This window comes from Sphaerodactylus townsendi, unplaced genomic scaffold (genome assembly GCF_021028975.2).
Source record: "Sphaerodactylus townsendi isolate TG3544 unplaced genomic scaffold, MPM_Stown_v2.3 scaffold_18, whole genome shotgun sequence".
Classification (NCBI taxonomy): domain Eukaryota; kingdom Metazoa; phylum Chordata; class Lepidosauria; order Squamata; family Sphaerodactylidae; genus Sphaerodactylus; species Sphaerodactylus townsendi.
The window spans coordinates 4,528,666-4,546,427 of record NW_025950341.1 but is presented as its reverse complement, the minus strand read 5'-3'; the positions used below and the strand labels follow the sequence as shown (position 1 = coordinate 4,546,427).

The 17,762-nt window shown below is 45.6% G+C and overlaps 1 protein-coding gene across 1 annotated transcript in view; it reads right to left on the bottom strand.

The window, feature by feature from the left end:
• Nucleotides 1-2,216: 2,216 nt before the first annotated feature.
• The window catches only part of SEC16B (SEC16 homolog B, endoplasmic reticulum export factor), a 70,457-nt gene continuing 54,911 nt past the window's right edge, over nt 2,217-17,762 (bottom strand). The window contains exons 18-26 of the mRNA XM_048482520.1: nt 17,301-17,370; nt 14,845-15,114; nt 8,368-8,432; nt 6,725-6,871; nt 6,490-6,597; nt 3,808-3,934; nt 3,630-3,703; nt 3,013-3,099; nt 2,217-2,530 (exon numbers count right to left, since the gene is read on the bottom strand). Of these exons, the coding sequence (XP_048338477.1) occupies nt 2,459-2,530; nt 3,013-3,099; nt 3,630-3,703; nt 3,808-3,934; nt 6,490-6,597; nt 6,725-6,871; nt 8,368-8,432; nt 14,845-15,114; nt 17,301-17,370 (1,020 nt within the window). The 3' untranslated portion in view covers nt 2,217-2,458. The remainder of the gene's footprint in view (nt 2,531-3,012; nt 3,100-3,629; nt 3,704-3,807; nt 3,935-6,489; nt 6,598-6,724; nt 6,872-8,367; nt 8,433-14,844; nt 15,115-17,300; nt 17,371-17,762) is intronic.

The window sequence follows — 17,762 nt, the reverse complement described above, 5'->3', positions numbered from 1 at the left end:
ACATGCCAGCCGGGTGACCTTGGGCTAGTCATAGTTCTTCAGAGCTCTCTCAGCCCCACCCACCTCACAGGGTGTTTGTTGTTGGGGGCGGGGGAGGGAAAGGAGATTGTACGCCCCTTTGAGTCTCCTTACAGGAGAGAAAGGGGGGATATAAATCCAACTCTTCTTCTTCTTAATCTGGAAAACGGAACTTTGGATACTTACCAAAAAGGTTCCTTTTTTCACTTAGGAAAAGAGGGCACTTTCAAAGAATGGGTTATCCCCACTTTAAGGACACAACTAGTCCCTTCCAGAAGTCTTGTGCTGTCAGCTGGGATGAGATGGCAAGTTTCCTTGTCCAAACTATGGCCACCCTAGAAATAATGTCTGAGACAGAGGCAGCTCTGATAGCTAAGGCTAATGCTTCATGAGCTTTCTTGGTGGCAAACTCTGCCTTCTGATCTAGGGGACCTTTGACGGTGTCTCTCCCATCAGCAGACAGAAGGTCAGAAGAATATAGGGCAGCCACTGGCACATCAATCAGCAGGGATTCTAGTATCTCCATAGCCTGCTTCTCTAAGCAATAAAGCTTCTTGGCAATGGCAGGAGGCTGCTTCCTGGCCATGGGCTTTCCCCATTCGGCCTTGACAGCAGTGTCAAAAAAATCTGGGAAAGAGGAAACCTTTTCCAAACTGGTTGGCCTAGGAAAAAATTCTTTAGGGCCCTTTAGTTTGGAGTTAGGGTCCTTCTTCTCAGAGGCAGCTCCAGGCCCCTGAGACAAATCCAGAGCCACAATGGCTTTGGGAAGGAGAGCCTGAAAGTCATCCCCATTGAAAATACCTGGGGGGTGGGGTGGGTGAGGAGTCTGCCTTGCTATCCTCCTCCTCTTCTGAGGAAAACGTGCTCTCAGCTGGCTGCATCTCTAAGGCATCCCCGTCCGGTTTTCTGGTTAAGTTAGGAACAGAGTCCTTCATGGTAGGGATACTGGCCTCCTTGGCTGCTTAAGTAGGCCAGGGCCATGGAGCCTGGTAATTAGGAGAAGCCTCCCCCAACTCAGTAAGGTAGAGGGAGCTGGACAGAAGGAGCAGGAGGGGGGATGATCTGTTGGAGTAGGAAGAATTCCTCCCTCATAGACCTCTGCATTTATCTGTGCATTTCCTCCTGCACTGAACACTGGATCAGGGCTGAAAGGTCCCAGGGACAAAATGGCTACCCGTCTGAAACACAAAATGGCTGCCATCACATAAGGTCTGCAGCACAAAATGGTCGCCTGCCCACAGAGTCTTCGGGGGAAAGGGACAGTCTTATGATACTCCCGGAGCCATGGGCATCATCCCCACGGCATGGAGGTTGCTCAGCCAATGCAGAGAAGCCACTTGGAGGGCAAGGCTGGCCATTGTTACCCCAGAGGGTCGAACTGGCTCTGCAGTTGCATGGACTTCTTCGTGCCTCTTTTGTGAGCTGCGCCATGTTGCTTTCGTTTTGGTGGTTTGAGCTTGCTGTTGGGCTCCAGGAGGTGCCAGCTACTGGCTGCTGAATGGGAATGAGGTCAGAAGCATCGGCCACGCGTGACAAGAAGGGCTGTTTGGTGGGCTGAAAAGCGGGTTGATCCCCCAAATGCTTCATGGCTCAGGCAGAGCAAGAAGAAGAGAGGAGCGGGAAGTGGGATGAAATTCATAATGAAGTAAACAACAGAGAGGGGGAGAGTAAACTGAAGGAATGGAAAAAAGGGGCAGAAAGATCAGGAATCGGGACACAAAAGGCAAAGAAAAATGAGACAGAATCTCTCTTGGATCTGCTCTCCCTCAAGGCAGGGAATAAACTGAGGCAAAGGGGCTGCTAGAAGGCCATTAACAGGAAGTGTTTGTTAGAAATCCTGCCTCTCTGAACAATGGGTGGGGATAACTCATACTCTGAAGATGCCCTCTGCCTCAGAATGAGAACCAGGTTTGATTCCCCACTCCTCCACATGAGCGGCAGACTCAAATCTGGTGAGCCAGGTTTGTTTCCCTGATCTTACGCATGAAGCCTGTTGGGTGACCTTGGGCTAGTTATAGTTCTCTCAGAACTCTCACAGCCCCACCTACCTCTCAAGGTTTCTGTTGTGAGGAGAGGAAGGGAAGGAGTTTGTAAGCAACTTTGAAACTCCTTACGGGAGGGAAAGGCGAGGTATAAATCCAAACTCTTCCTGTACTTCTACGCTTTAAAAAAAACCCTGTTAATCAGGAGGCCAAGTATGAATAAGAATATTTAGTTTTTACTATACATGAGAAAGGTTACAACTGCATTCCATATTTTAAATGGCACAGGGTGAAGAGGGGGGGCAGGTCTCATAAATATTCTTGCTAGTATCCTTTGGGCCGCAGGAAGCTGGGTCATCAGCCAGAGGAAGGAGAAAGTGCTGCATAATTGCAGTTTCTTAACTGCAGGCAAAAGGATGCCATCCAGAAGGGGTAGAAATAGCCTGGAGGTTTTTTGATCATTGAGGATACGGTGGGTAGCGGCGCTGAAAACTCTGTGGTGGCTGGCCAGATACTGCTGCCACAGTGACCTGTCAAAGAGAGAATTATGCCAAATTTTAAGTCTCAAAATTGGGCAACCAGAAAAAGAAAATGCAAAGTGGAAAAATGTGTTTGTGACCAAGCTGAATTCATCCTGGCTTTTTCGCTGAAGGTGCATCTCCCTGAATATTAATGTGACTCCCTGCCCCTCCAATGAGATAAACTGCCTCCACGGTCATAAACTGCCTCCACAAGGAATCCCTGTACTGTGGCATGTGCCATTCAAAAAAGCTGTATGATGAAGAATCTTTTGATACATGGAGTTATCTGGCAGCTAAGTGGAACTTCCATGTACATAAGCAGTTGATGCTTAAGTACAAGACGCTGGGGATGAGCAACAGAGAAAGTTTGCCTCTCATGCCCTGCCTCTGTATGCCCAGACGCTTGTGGGTGGCTAGACGGACCCTTGAGCATGGAAACAATTCTTATGGTTTTCTGGCACACACACACACACACACAAAACAACCCATACCTGAGAAGGATTGAAAAGTGGAACTGTTCCTCCCTTTAGGGTTAAAGGCCGCATAGCAGAGTCGGGATGAGGGTCAGAGGGAATGTCCTGAAATCACACAGAAAAGCCAGAGAATGGTGATTTGCCTGTATTTAATGCAATGCAGAGAAAATACTACCAAACCTTGGGTGGCTGAAATACACAGGTACAGGACTGCAAGTTGGGAGGAATGCTTTTAAGCCACCTGGCTTTCCTTGCTGCCAACATAGGGCCTTTCCCCACTTTTCCCTCGGCCGCTGTCGCTGCGCGCAATTCCCAGCGCGCGGCATCCCTGGTGCGCACCCAGGCATCCCCACGACCCCACGCTCTGCATGGGGTCATCAAAAGGCGCCCTTTGCAAGAGCGCCAGGGATGCCTCGCGCTGAGGGGGCGCGACAGCGACAGCGTCGGGGCGGCTGCACTGTCGCCGCCCCTCTCGTGGGGAGTGCCGGGGGACCCCGCACTACTCTCCTCAAGTAGCGCGGGGCTTAAGGTAAGTGGGGAAAGGCCCATAGATTACCAAAATCTCTACTTCACTCTCTCCCTGCACCCCAAGCAGGATTTACTCTCAAATGATGTCTGGGTTTTTCCCCCCTCACCTGGTTTCTAGCACGTGGAAATATGCCCCCTTCTTTGGTTCCCAGGTCTAGTTGATTTTTGGTTCTAGGATTACCTGAAAAAACAAAGTCTATTCTTTAAAAAAACGTATTCACCAAGAGTTAATTACACAATTGTAATTATGACCTAGTGTTCAGAAACATGTGGTAATACATTTACCCAGAATGTTTTGGGGGAAAGGATTGCCATCAGCATGAGGTAGATGAGGAGGAGGAGGAGGAGGAAGTGATGGAGGCCTGATTCCACCCATAGGAGGAGGAGAAGATGGTGGTAAAGTCACTTTCCCCTGTAAAAAGGAAGAGATGTGACACTCGGTGTTTTCCTTGAGGATAATGTTCTATTAAATTGATTCTGCAGCATCACATTTGTGTTATTTGGGAAACACTGGTGTTTCAGGATTATAATACAACGATGCATTGTAATCAAGAGGATCATCTAAACGCCATACTTTAAAATGAGGAGGGGAAAGGTAGTGAATAAAGGGAACCGCTACACACAGAAGAAGTAGAACCTCTGATTTCCATTGCTTAGAGCAGTGGTGACGAACCTTTGGCACTCCAGATGTTATGGACTACAATTCCCATCAGCCCCTGCCAGCATGGCCAATTGGGAATTGTAGTCCATAACATCTGGAGTGCCAAAGGTTAGCCACCAACATCAGGGGATGTTGGCCTTCCAGGGCAACTGTGTGAAAGAAGATGCTGGACTTGACTTGCCACTGCTTTGATCCCGCACAGCACCTCTTTTTATGATGGTTGGTTTAATGTAGTAGCTAAAAGCATTAGCTAGAAGCCAGGGATTCCCTGGTTCAAATCACATTTCAGCCACAAGCACTTTAGTTGATCTTAAATAAGCCTTTCTTGTTGGGTGGTCCTCCCCCACCCCCTTACAGTAGGTGAGCAGTGCTGGTCTACCTTGCTGGGCTGTTGTAAGCATTACTGAGATAAGAAAAGAAAATGGCTTTACATACTTTATAAATAGACTGTTGTTATTTTCGTTACCACCAACAAAGACATCTGTAAAGCCACTCACCACAGAAACCCGGAACTGGGAACACAGTCCAGAATTTTATCTGACAGCCTTTACAACCGAGGTGAGACGATTTTAGAAAGATGGGGGTAATGTAGGTGACAGCTAAGAAATCAGAGTGGGGGGAGAAAGGCCTGAACAGAAATTTGCAGGACAGCCCCCCACCCCTCCTTCTATGAATACATTTGAATTCTGCAGGCAAATGATGAGGTAGACAAAAGAAACCTTCGCAAACTCACTTCATTAAAGGGTACAAATACACAAACTGTCTTGTTTTTTAATCAAGTACAGACAATCCTGTTTAAAGTTGTTCTCTGCTCCTTTCATTCATGTTTTCTATCACACCATCCTTCCTTTCCACTTGGTTTTTATACTGCACACCCGTTGAGATATTACTACAACCAGAGGCAAAAACCCACTAATATTTCTATGCCTCAACAACTAAGTGCTATTTGCCTTGAGGAAGAAATGTTTTCAGTAAGCGAGTATCACAGAATACATCAATGGTCACCACCACACCCACAGATACCACAATGGAGAAAACTGAGTTATGCGTCTGAGTGCTCCCTAACCTAATCTTCCTACACTGTACACTGGCTGGAAAAAAAGGTTCAGAGTGCTGTTTTACAACTCATAACTGCACCACCGACAATGCATGGTAGGGCAATAAATTACTAAGTTTGCTAGTACGTTGCAAGAAACTGTGTTTCAAGAAAGTTAACTGCATGGGCCAGCCAATCATGGGCAACCCCATAAATCATGTCATGCTGGGAGCACTAGGACCACCCACAGTAGATGGATCAGACAGCAATTTATGGATTAGCCAAATCCTGGAAAGCATGGGGCATGACTATTAGTTCTCCCTGTGTGCTCATTCCCACACACTGCATCCAGAGCTGTTTTTGAACCTCAAAATTGTCTCTCATTGGTAGTAACCAAGTCAACAGCCATGGACTCCAGCACCTCCTTCTAAGGGACAGTCAACTTATGATGGCCCTTTATGGAGTTTTCAAGGCAAGAGACATTTGCAGATAGTTTGCCACTGCCCTTGTCTGCAGAGCAATTCTGGTATTCCTTGGTGGTCTTTCATTCACCCTGGGCTGACTCTGCTTAACTTCTAAGATCTGATGATATTGGGCTAGCCTGGACCATCCACGTTCCATAATTTGATGGGAAAAGGTAGGTCTGAACCACAACAAAGTAGGAAGTTTCTGGAACAGCAGTCGTAACTAAGACCAAGTTATTACATGTGGGCAGGGTTTTCTTTCCTGCAAGAGCCTATAAAATTTTAATCCCCGCTGCAATCAGGAACTGTTCAAGGAAAATTTTGCTGCTTCATTGTGGTCTGCCTTGGTTCCTATACTTTTGCTCCTGGGTGGGAAAATGGTTATCGCTAGCTTTACTTTTCCATATGAATCTCAATCTTCCTTCTACCATTTCTACTCAGCAGTTGCCCATTTCAGCATCTAACCAATGCAAAGGCACTATTCCCCACTCTACCAGGTGCCTGGTTGGTCTCCCACAGCTGCAACCGCAGTAGCAGAGAAGTGTATCCAAGATAGTGTTGGTCACACTCATTGCACGCTGTCTTCCTAAAGAGAGGGATATCAGGCAATTACGTTGCAAGAAACTGTGTTTCAAGAAACCATTACTTCTCATGGGTACTTCAATGAGAGGATAGTCAAAGCAGAGTAGCATTGAACAATTCACAGCTGCAGGAGAATATTGGAAGTGGGAGGCAGGTGTTTCTGAAGAAGTCAGGTTTTAGAAAGAAAAAAATCAAAAACATTTAGTTTAAACGCTCTTTATTACCTGGGGATCTGAAACAGCCAAGTCCAAAGGAGCATTTGGTGCCTTCTGTGAAAGTTCTGTATTCTTAGGTTTGGATCGGAACCATTGGAACCAGCCAAAACCAGAGACCTGGAATAATACCAAGTATTGGATGCAGACATTGTTTGGTTTTTAATTCTTCAAATGGTTGCTAATGAATGCACACCTAATAGTAGTGGAGAAAACAGGTGCCCCTCTCCATAGTAGGAGGCCTCACCTTTGCTTGCTCTTTCCCAGCATTCTCTGCTTCTTCAGACTCTGAAATGGATTCCTCCACTGTATCTTCTGAGAGCTGTGAGACGTCCTCCACCATAGATATGGTTGAACTCTGAGAGATGGACCGGGTCCTGGTTTTTAGTGTGTTCTTCCATCAAAAACACAATGTGGATATTAGAGAGGTGAAAGTTAATCCAGTCCACACCAACAACCAATCAATAGGATACTGATTTGTAAGTCTGCTCGTCAGCCATATTCATGAGGCCCAGGACAAACCTTCCCTGAAGAATTCTCATGCCCAGGAGGAGTCCATGTGACAGATTTGCTCAGCACAGTTGTGACAAATCTCATCAACAGTACATTCTGCTACTGTCCACTCACAGGCTTTTTCTGTGATTGGTCTCTTTTTGTAGAATAGTGTACAAGAGGAAATTAAAAATCTTGCTGTTTGAAGGGTGAAATGGAAATCTCTTGGCCCTTCAATATGATTTCTTTGTGGGGGTCTTGAAAGAACATGATCTCAGAGGGATTTTATTTTTCAGATTGTTCTGCTGGTTGCTTTAATTCTGTTTTTAAAATTATGTTATCTTGTCATTGTTTTATTGTTTTGGCCCAGTCATCTGGGATAAAGTGGGGTTACAATTTTTTAAAAAAAATAAACTACACATATCTCTTCAGGACTGCCATGAGGGAAATCTGTATCATTACTATTTCACTGTTAGAAAAAGGTTAAAACTGAGAGACAGTGACGATCAAGGCTACCTAGAAAGTATATGGCAAAAAAGGGAAGTAAATCTGTGCCATGTCCAATTTGATGACCACTACATTTTATAATATTTTTGTGCATCACTTTTGAACCCAAACAAAAAGCTGGATACAAGTTAAACCAATAAATAAATGAATGAATATGTCACTGGACTGACAGAGGTTAAGACTCTTTAGCTTTAAAAAAGGTTGTGTGTCAAGGAGGATCACATAAGGAGCAATCCTAGCAGGTCTACCTGTTAGCAAGTCCCATTTTATTCAATGGGGCTTATTATCAGAGAAGTACTGAAGCCGTTGTCAATTTGAACAAAGACATCCCCACCTTCATAATATACAAGAACAAGCAGGGGACTTGAAGGACACACAGCAAAGCCTACAGCTGGCATCTCGCTAGATAGATAGAGCCGGTCCCAGCAGGGGAAGAGCAGTGGTGACTGAGGGAGGCCAATCCTTGCATTCTGTATGGGACAACCACTCCTGACAACCACTCCAACTCCCTCAAAATGATGGTTATTTGACAGGGTTTTTTAAAAATCAGTTTGGGGATTTTTTGTGCAAACATGGGGAGCTAGCCCGAGTGTACAAAGATCCCTCTAGTCTGTACCTGACCCCAGTGTGTGGATCTAATAATCCACATGCTGAAGTCCTGGTTTAGTATTAGATATATGATGGGGTGATAGCTCATGGCATTAAATCATAACTCCTTTGTTTAGTGCAATATCATAACACTAGCCAAAGGATGTAATGGCCACCACTGAGCTGGTTTCTGGTCGCTGAAATGAAATGAAATTCCCTGGGGAAGGGGGGGATCTCTGATCTGATTTCTGCACCCTACTAATTGTGATGCTTCCACCACCACCCTTCCTCTTTCCGTCTCACCTGATTTTCCTTTAAGTTCTGTTCCTGACCGGTATAGTAACCGCCACCAGATTCCTGAGCATCCCCTACATATCAGAACAAAGCAGACTTTATGACATCTTCTAAGATTTGGACTTCAACACGGCAACTCCTCTCATGAAAGTTAAGAAAAGGGCCAGGGCTGTCACCTGTGCAAAGTGGTAGGTGCCCCAAGGGGCAGAAGGTTACAGGCATGTTTATACCTGCCATCTCTAACAACAGGCTACAGCATCCTCCTATGACCATGAGTAGCATCCTCCTATGACTATAAGCTTTTCCTCTCTGCTTGTGACACATACTTGGAGCCAGTGGGAGTACACACACACACACTTGTGCTGCTGAGAGGGTGTACTCCCTCCTCTATCACACTCTCACCACTTGGGGTGTCAAAATGAATAGAGTAGTGGTAGCGAACCTATGGCACTCCAGATGTTTATGGACTACAATTCCCATCAGCCCCTACTAGCAGGGCCAATTGGCCCTTCTGATGGGAATTGTAGTCCATGAGCATCTGGAGTGCCATAGGTTCACCATCACAGGAATAGAGTCTGACCCAGATAAGAAGATAAGGATAAGTTCTGCTGGTTAAGAATCAGCTCTGCTGAATCAGACCAAATGTCCATCAGGATCATATCCCACCTCCCATGTGGGACAACCACCAGATATCCCCAAGAAGCCCACATGGACATGAAGGAATAGTTCTACCTGCTGATGCCCCTCGGGAACTGGTATTCAGAGATCTACTGCTTCTGGACATGTATGTTCCACTTAACTCTGATCAGCTCTCTACTACTTCACCTAGTCTCCTTTTAATGACATCTAAGCTAGTTACCTCTGACCTGAATGGCCCAGACTAGCCCAATAAGATCTTGCATGGTCAGCCCTAGTCAGCATTTGAATAGGAAACAACTAAGGAAAACCAGGGTCATTATTCAGGGACAATGAATGGCAGACCACCTCTGAATATCTCTAGCTTTGAAAACCTTACATGGGTAGGGTTAAGCTGTGACTTAACAGCAAAAAAACCCCCTATACTCTGTTCCACACAAAGACATTAGTTCAGTCAGTTGAGGAGCAGCAATTGAGAAAATTGTGTGCTTGCACCTTAAAATATACTCCCAAACAAATATGAGAATTATTATTCATTTTTACGCACTGCCTTTGTCAAAACTACTTCTGACATTATTGAACATGGTACTTTGATACAAGAGTATTCTACAACAAAGACGGCCCAGCATGCTTTGTTCTGTGGTGGAGGAATATACAATCCACTAATGTCATGATGACCCCTCCTGCTGCAGCTGACAGCTCATCTGAGGAAGAGTTAACTGAGCCTCACAGAAAGAGGTCAGCTGACTCACTAGAGCCTGAACCAGCACAGGCTTCTGGCTCAGAACTAATTAGCAGGGCTAAGGAAGATTCTAGCTAGCAGCTCTGGGTCTCCAGATGTAAGTCAGCATTGCAGACAGAGGTTGAGACTGGCCTTAAAGGAGTGGCGCTGCTCAGCAGGATTGCAGGCTAGGCATTACCCAGAGTCTTTGCAGGAGCAGTCCCAGGCAAGTCACTCTGAGGAATAAAAGGCCTTTGGCAGGAACTGCAGGTGTGGTTGCAAAGTGTGTTCTTCTGGACCTTGCTTGCGTGCCACTGCTGTCTCCAGACCCTGACTGACCACGGACCGCCTTCTTGACCTTGATTCTTGGACCCTCCTTGTTGCTGTATGCATTCCTGGCTTCTGACTCCTGACTTAATCAACATTGCTCTGGACCAGGGGTCTACAACCTGTGGCTCTCCTGATGTTCATGGACTACAATTCCCATCAGCCCCTGACAATGGCAATGCTGGCAAGAACTGATGGGATTTGTAGTCCATGAACATCTGGAGAGCCACAGGTTGCAGACCCCTGCTCAGGACTCTCCCACGTACCTGGTGTCTTTGGAATTATTCCTGGCGAAACTGCTGTCAGCCCAGCCGCACCTCTGAGTCTCCTCAGTGCTGTGTGTTGCTGTGGCAGCACACCAGTGCTGCCCAGCCTGCACAACTGACATCTTTATGTGGATCAGAATATAGCTGCTGTGACATTCCATCTTGTGGCCATAAATGCCATAAGTTAATGCCTGCTTGAATGCTATCAAAGCACTGGGCAGTGATGTTGCTGGGCAGTACATTCAGGACAGCCAAAAGAAATGATGCATCCAGTACATAATTAACATAGAAATCAGTACCACAGGAAGTAGTGATGGCCACTTGTGTGTATGGCTTTAAAAAGGAATTAGATGAATTCCTGTTAGAGAAATTTAAGAATTGTCATTGGCTATGATAGCTAATATGTGGCTGAGTACCAGTTATGGGGGTGGGGACAGAAACAGGTAGAATCTTGGGATTCTGTGCCCCTACTTGTGAGCCCACTGGGGTCTATGGCTGGCCACTGTAAAAGAAGAAAAAGAGGAGTTGGATTTATGCCCCGCTTGTCTCTCATGAAAGGAGACTCCAAGTGCCTTAGTCGACTCTTCCAATTGCGGAGTTTAGGGGCCCAGCACTTCCTACGATCCAGAAATCCGCTTCTTGGCTTGCCCATTGGTTGAGGGAGGGGAGTGGTGGGCGGAGGTGGGGCAAGGGAAAACTGTGCCTGTGGCGTCCACATGCCCTGCCGCAGCGCCGCCTGCCCTGCCCTGGAATGCCCCCTTCATGGCCCGGCCACGTCTTCGCCGCAGCTCTGCCCAGGGCATCGCCCCCACCTTCCCCATGGGCGCTACGCCACTGGTGGTGGGTGCCCAGACCAGCAGCATCACTCTGTGGTTGCCAAAGCTGCAGGGTGATAGGAGTCCTCTCTGACGGCCAGCACTCCTGAGTACTGGGAGGTGGCACCTGCTTCAGAACTGGAGCTGGCCGCCATACTGGGACAGTTCCCATTTACGTTAATTGCTTATGCCAACTCGTGATAAACCAAATCCACCATAGGGAAAGTCGTGATGTGGAAGGGACAACTGTACAACTGTTTCCCTTCCTTTCCCCACAACAGACACAGCAGAGGTAGGTGGGGTTGAGAGAGTTGAGAGAACTGTGACTAGCCCAGGACTCCCAGCAGACTGCATGTGTAGGAGCAGAGAAACAAATCCTGTCCTCCAGATTAGAGTCTACCACTCTTAACCACTATACCATGCTGGCTGGCTGTAGGAAATAAGATGCTGGAATAAACTGAACAATGGTCTGATATAGAAACACTCCTGTAACGTTGTTGTGCTGCAGTTTTCAGAATGTGTTGACACAAGTGTTTTCACTAAGGATGGAAAAGCAAACCACAAGAGCATGGCCCTACACACAGAGACTCTCTTCCACTTGGCAGGATGCACCACAACGTACTCTGCTCAAAAGAAACATCTCACTTCCTTTTAACCAGAGAGATTTTTTAAAAGAGTTCAAAAGCAATAGCTCCGTCAGCTAACAGAAGTGGTCTTACTTCTGTGTTTTTACTAGTAGGTAAAGGCACAGGGATGAAGCTGGTAAAACTCTTCCTATTGCTTTTGTCCCCATTGCCAGCAAAAGCTTTGCGTCTTTCATTTATAGAAATCAAGCTGCCATTAAAACACGGAAGTGGAGTCAGCTGAAACAATTGCATCCTAAATTAAAGAAATGATAGCATTTTCCATGTTCGTCCAGCTATCCAGTTCAGCCTCACACTTTTTGAGAACGGTCTCAAACAGGTTTTTTTTCTTCCTCCTTAGCTACTCTCTTTAAGACTGCACTCCTATGACCATTTACTCCAAGCTCCAAGTTGGCCTGCCTAAATTCAGGTCATGCCTTTCCAGAAGTAAAAAATGCTATTGGTATTGTACAAATGCCATTGAAGAAGACTGAATGACTGGGGAAGGCAGCTTAATAGCAATTCCACAAGGACTAGAGGACTGAGAGAAAAATAAAGGTATTCAAACAAGGGTCCTTTGTCCACAGTGAGAGTTCATCTCTGTAGTGCTATTTCAATAGGGGGAAATCGCTAGGAAGCAGATTCAGTCCTTCAGCATAACAGAACATTTCATGCATATCTGAATACATATAAAAGGCAGATTCTGTCATTTTGTGTGCAGCAAGAAAAGACCTTGAGCAAAATGGAGTTCCATAAGCACTCTGGGGGCTGTATGAAGCTTTCTTTCTACTGCATGGTCCTCTTCAAACAGCCTCTTTCCCCTTCCCTGAGTGGCTTTTAATCCGATATTGCTGCATGCTCATAATTACGGCCCTTAGAAATATTCACGTTCCACCACCATGGTTCACTTCCAAGTATACCAGTAAGAAGAAGAAGATGAGTTTGGATTTAATACCACCCCCCCTTTCTCTCCTGCAAGGAGACACAAGATGGCTTGCAAGCTCCTTTCCCCACAACAGACACTTTGTGATGTAGGTGGGGCTGAGAGAGTTCAGAGAGAACTGTGACTAGCTCAAGGTCACTCAGCAGGAACGTAGGAGTGTGGAAACACATCTGGTTCACCAGATAAGCCTCTGCCACTCAGATGGAGGAGTGGGGAATCAAACCCGGTTCTCCAGATTAGAATCCACCTGCTCTTAACAACTACACCATGCTGGCTGTGTCACGGTTTTCTGGGAGGGGAACATTGCTAGAAGCACACACAGCATAGCAAAGATACAGGAGGCAGCATGTAAACCAGCTTCCTAAGAACATTCACTTTAATTAAAAATAGTTTCTGCCTTTATGGTTAAAAACATATGCTCATATATATGAGTGTGTACAAGAACATGTACTTTGTGAACATTCATATGAACACAGGACTTTAATACCGAGTCAGACTCTTGATGTATCAAGATGTGTACTGTTTACTCTGATTGAAAACAGCTTTCCCAGGTTTCGAGTTGAGGTCTTTCACATCACCTATTTATCTGATCCTTTAACCTGAGATACCAGGGATCAAACCTGGAGCCTTTTGCATCTACCATCTGGGCCAGTGGTGGCGAACCTTTGGCACTCCAGATGTTATGGACTACAATTCCCATCAGCCCCTGCCAGCATGACCAATTGGCCATGCTGGCGAACCTTTGGCACTCAGATGTTATGGACTACAATTCCATCAGCCCCTGCCAGCATATTGAGTGGCCATGCTGGCAAGTGAGTCCATAATCCCTGAAGATTATGCCATAAGGTTACGTCCACCTGAAATTCTAGGCAGATGATCTACCATTGAGCTATAATTCCACCTAGGGTTGCCAACTTCAGCCTGATAAATTCCTTGAGATTTGGAAGCAAGCTCTCCTCTTTTTTAGAACAAGCCAGCTGGATCAGACCAGAGTCCATCTAGTCCAGCTCTCTGCTACTCGCAGAGAGTAGACTCCTCTTTTTTACAGTAAACACACTCTCCATAACGTATTCTTCATTCTCATAATATTTACTATCCTGACCAGGGGTGTCCAACTCTGGCGCTCCAGATGTTCATGGACTACAATTGGCCATGCCAGGAGGGGCTGATGGGAATTGTAGTCCATGGACATCTGAAGCGCCAGAGTTGAACACCCCTGGTCTAGACCAAGGCCATCTCCTTTTCTGTTCTGAATTCTGACAGGATTCCTTGACTTTCATCGTCTGTAGAAACTTGGCAGGTGAAGTTTTTTTCTGCTAAGAAATATGCAACAGACACACAGCAGCTCTTAACTGGAGCAGAACAGAAGGGTGCTAGCCCTTTCCATAATCCTTCATAGATGAAAGTGAAACCCTACATGACTCAAACTGTGCATGGATTTTATTTAATAAAAAGGATGTATTGCCCAATCTGGCCTGCATTAATAATAGTTCCAACTAACACACAGCAGACGAAAAGATCACTGCTGAAAATATTCTGACTTGCTCATGGGGATCAAGAAATTTGTGGCAAAGGAAGGTTGGATCTGGCTGCCTTCATTGGACTACCCTGTTACAGATAAACTCCCACACAGGGGATGAGGCAAGTATGATTTCTCCCACTTGTTCAGTTCTCAGAGTTGTTACCCACCAGTGTGATGTAGTGGTTAAGAGCAGAAGACTCTAATCTGGAGAACTGGGTTTTATTCCCCACTCCTCCACACAAGCGGCAGACTCTAATCTGGTGAATCAGATTTGTTTCCTCACTCCTACATTCCCTCTGGGTGACCTTGGGCCAGTCACAATTCTTCGGAACTCTCTCAGCCCCACCTACCCCCTACCCCCAGTGTCTGCTGTGGGGAGAGGAAGGGAAAGCAATTTGCAAGCCGACTTGAGTCTCCTTACAGGAAAGAAAGGCAAGGTATATAAAGAAGAATCTCTTCTTCTTCTCACCTCCAATAACAAGCTGTGTCACAGGGGCAGCACAGAGAAGGGAATGGGAAGGAGAAGACCCAACTACCTCACCCCCCACTAAATCAAGGAACTTCTAGGTAAATAAATGCTTTCTGGATTGAGATCAGGTTACTGCCCTGCATCATTGAGAGAGTCCTCGCTACCTGATGACTGGCGCAGATGTGAGGAGAGGTCATCTGGAAGTCCTCCTGAAGAAGAAAAGGAACTTGGCTGATGTTGCTCCACTCTCCATTCTCCATCTCTGGTAACAGTTGCATTTGCAGGGCAGTCAGATCCAGGATGGAGATGCAGTCTCTGGTCCAAGCTTGGCTGGTACTGAGTTGATTCCACAGGAGGCAGCTGATTAGAAGGATGTTGCCTAAAATCCCCCAAACAACCTTGACTCTGTACATGCTCAGAATATGGAGCCATATCTGGAGTTTGGTGGAGAAAATAATTATTATTCCAAATTTGCAGATCAGGAACTAAGTATGAGACCTAATGACCTCTGACCAAGGTCAACAGCTAAATCAATGGATGACTAACAGCACAATTTTGATCGCTGCAGAAGGCGAAGGCAGTGCAGCAAAGGCAGTGCCATGCTGCCCCCCAAGAGGCTTTCAAGAGGTGCAGCAGGGAGGGAAACTTTAAATCACTCCTGCCCCCCAAATCACCTCAATGACGTGAATGACCTACACTACACAAAAGTGCAGTGGAAGTCCGAGAGCCCAGGGGCTGGCCTTCCTTGGGTAGAACACCAGTGGAAGCCGCACATGGAATATTCTGAGCACTGAAGTTATGCAAATAACTCCCTGCTAGAGCCAAATTGGGGGAGAGGGAGACAGATTCTATAGTTTGGCCCTTGGGCTCAAATTCTGTGTCCAACAGAGGGCAACCTCTGGAAACTCAACAGAAATACATAAGTATTATTATTATTATTATTATTATTATTATTATTATTATTATTATTATTATTATTATTATTATTATTATTATTATTTCAGCATCTGCTGTTAAAAATTGTATAGTATCTAAACAAAAAGGATCCCTTTTGGTATTAGAATTGATAGCTTTTGGTAGCTTTGGCAGCTATAAAAATAGATGTGAGATTCTTATTGACATCCATTCCAAGGCATGGACCTTGTAAAAAAATCTCCATCAGCAAATAGAGGTCTCTCATGGAGCATAGTTCCTGTTTTTCCTCTCCCAGTGAAGCTCAAAATGCCCCCCCCCCCCCTGCCCAATACTGCTCCTGGTGGACAGGAAGAGAGAACTGAAAGTCTGCCACAGGAGAAGGGACTCAGTAACAATCCTCTTCTTTGTGCATCAGAAATGATAAGTGGAAACTAATCCCAAACATTTAGCTTGGTTTTTTTTAAAAGAAACATAAACTGACTGGGATTATACAAATGACCACAGAAGGTGTGATATCAAGATCTTTCACTGTTGAAACTTACATAAATACTCGAATTTGGATAGTGCAGTTAAAAACATTGAGCTGAAAAGGCTTTTGGTCTGACTAAGGCTGCAATCCTTTGTACACTCACTTTAGAGGGTGTTCCACTGAATTTGCCAAGGGTCATTTGTGAATAAAGTGCCATCAAATCACAGCTGATTTATAGCAACCCTGTAGGGGTTTCCAAGGGAAGAGACTAACAGAGGTGGTTCGTCATTGCCTATGTCTGCATACCAACCTTGGACTCCCTTGGTGGAGTCTCCCACCCAAGTACTAACCAGTGGTGACCCTGCTTAGCTTTCTGGATCTCATGAAGTTGGGTTAGCCAGGGCCATCCAGGTCACGGTGGATTACTTCTGAGTAAATGTACACAGAATTAGGCAGCAAGCATGACCACCTAATGTTCCAAAGCTTCTCAGAAAGGCCAGATTCTGGATCTGGTGCATAGCATCCTATGAAAGGAATTCCTTGAGTTTTAGGGAGGAAGAAGGAGGCTTTGAGAGGGAGGCAAAGACTAATTAATCCCTTTTTAACACAACTTGATCCATTTGCAGATGAAGTCTGTGCTTGTCTGCTCAAAAGTAAAGCCTCCAAAGTGTATAAGACTGCAGCTAGAGTCTTTGAAAGAAAAGCTTCTTTTAACATCATCTGAGGCACCTGAGAACACTGCTTGGCGTTAACAAAATACCATTTTTATTTGTTTGTTTGTTTGTTTGTCTGTTTATTCGATTTGATAAACCGCCCTACCCCCGGAGGGTTCAGGGCAGTGTACAACAACAAACAACACAATAAAACAAATTGAATAGCCCCAGTTAAAATAATACAAAACCTTAAAACTATAAAACTATAAAACTATAGCAGCAGTTGGGTGCTGTGTGGTTTCCGGGCTGTATGGCCGTGTTCTAGCAGCATTCTCTCCTGACGTTGCTGCTAGAACACGGCCATACAGCCCAGAAACCACACAGCACCCAAGTGATTCTGGCCGTGAAAGCCTTCGACAATATAGCAGCAGTGACCGTCAGTAGGTGATTAATAATAAGAGATGTCTGGTATCAGACCCCAGTGGTCAAACCCTGGGAGGGAGGGGGTTGGCAGATGGTCAAATATATAGCCAATGCGCAGGGCAACAAGAGGGGCAAGATTTTGGCACCTTTGTTTCCTTACCTGGTATTGATCCACTGTTTTTCACAAGCTCTGGCTGGGTGGAAGTAGCACCAGGAAGACTTCCTTCCTCCTTAAATCAAACAATATATGAAGGAGAAGAAGGGGGAAAAACACAAGTTATACAAATCCTGAAACCAAGCAGAGTAGCCTGTAGGGAGAGCTGCTGAAAGTCATACCTGGTGTGAACCACAGATAAAGCTATGGAGCAAAGTATTAACATGCAGTGAACATGATGCTTATTGCTCTTTATTGGAGAGAAGGGTTATCTACTTGCCAGGAAAGCACAGAGTGCTGAATGAACGGCTCCTCTGAACTGAATTGTCGCCTGCTCTCTGCTGTACAGGGCAATTGCTGAGAAAGCCCGTGTGGATTGGTGGTCAGAGGGCAGAAAACTAAGTACATGTCAATATTCTCACCAGGGGATGGGTCAAGAGAAGAGGTCTTTCAACAATTTTCAACTAC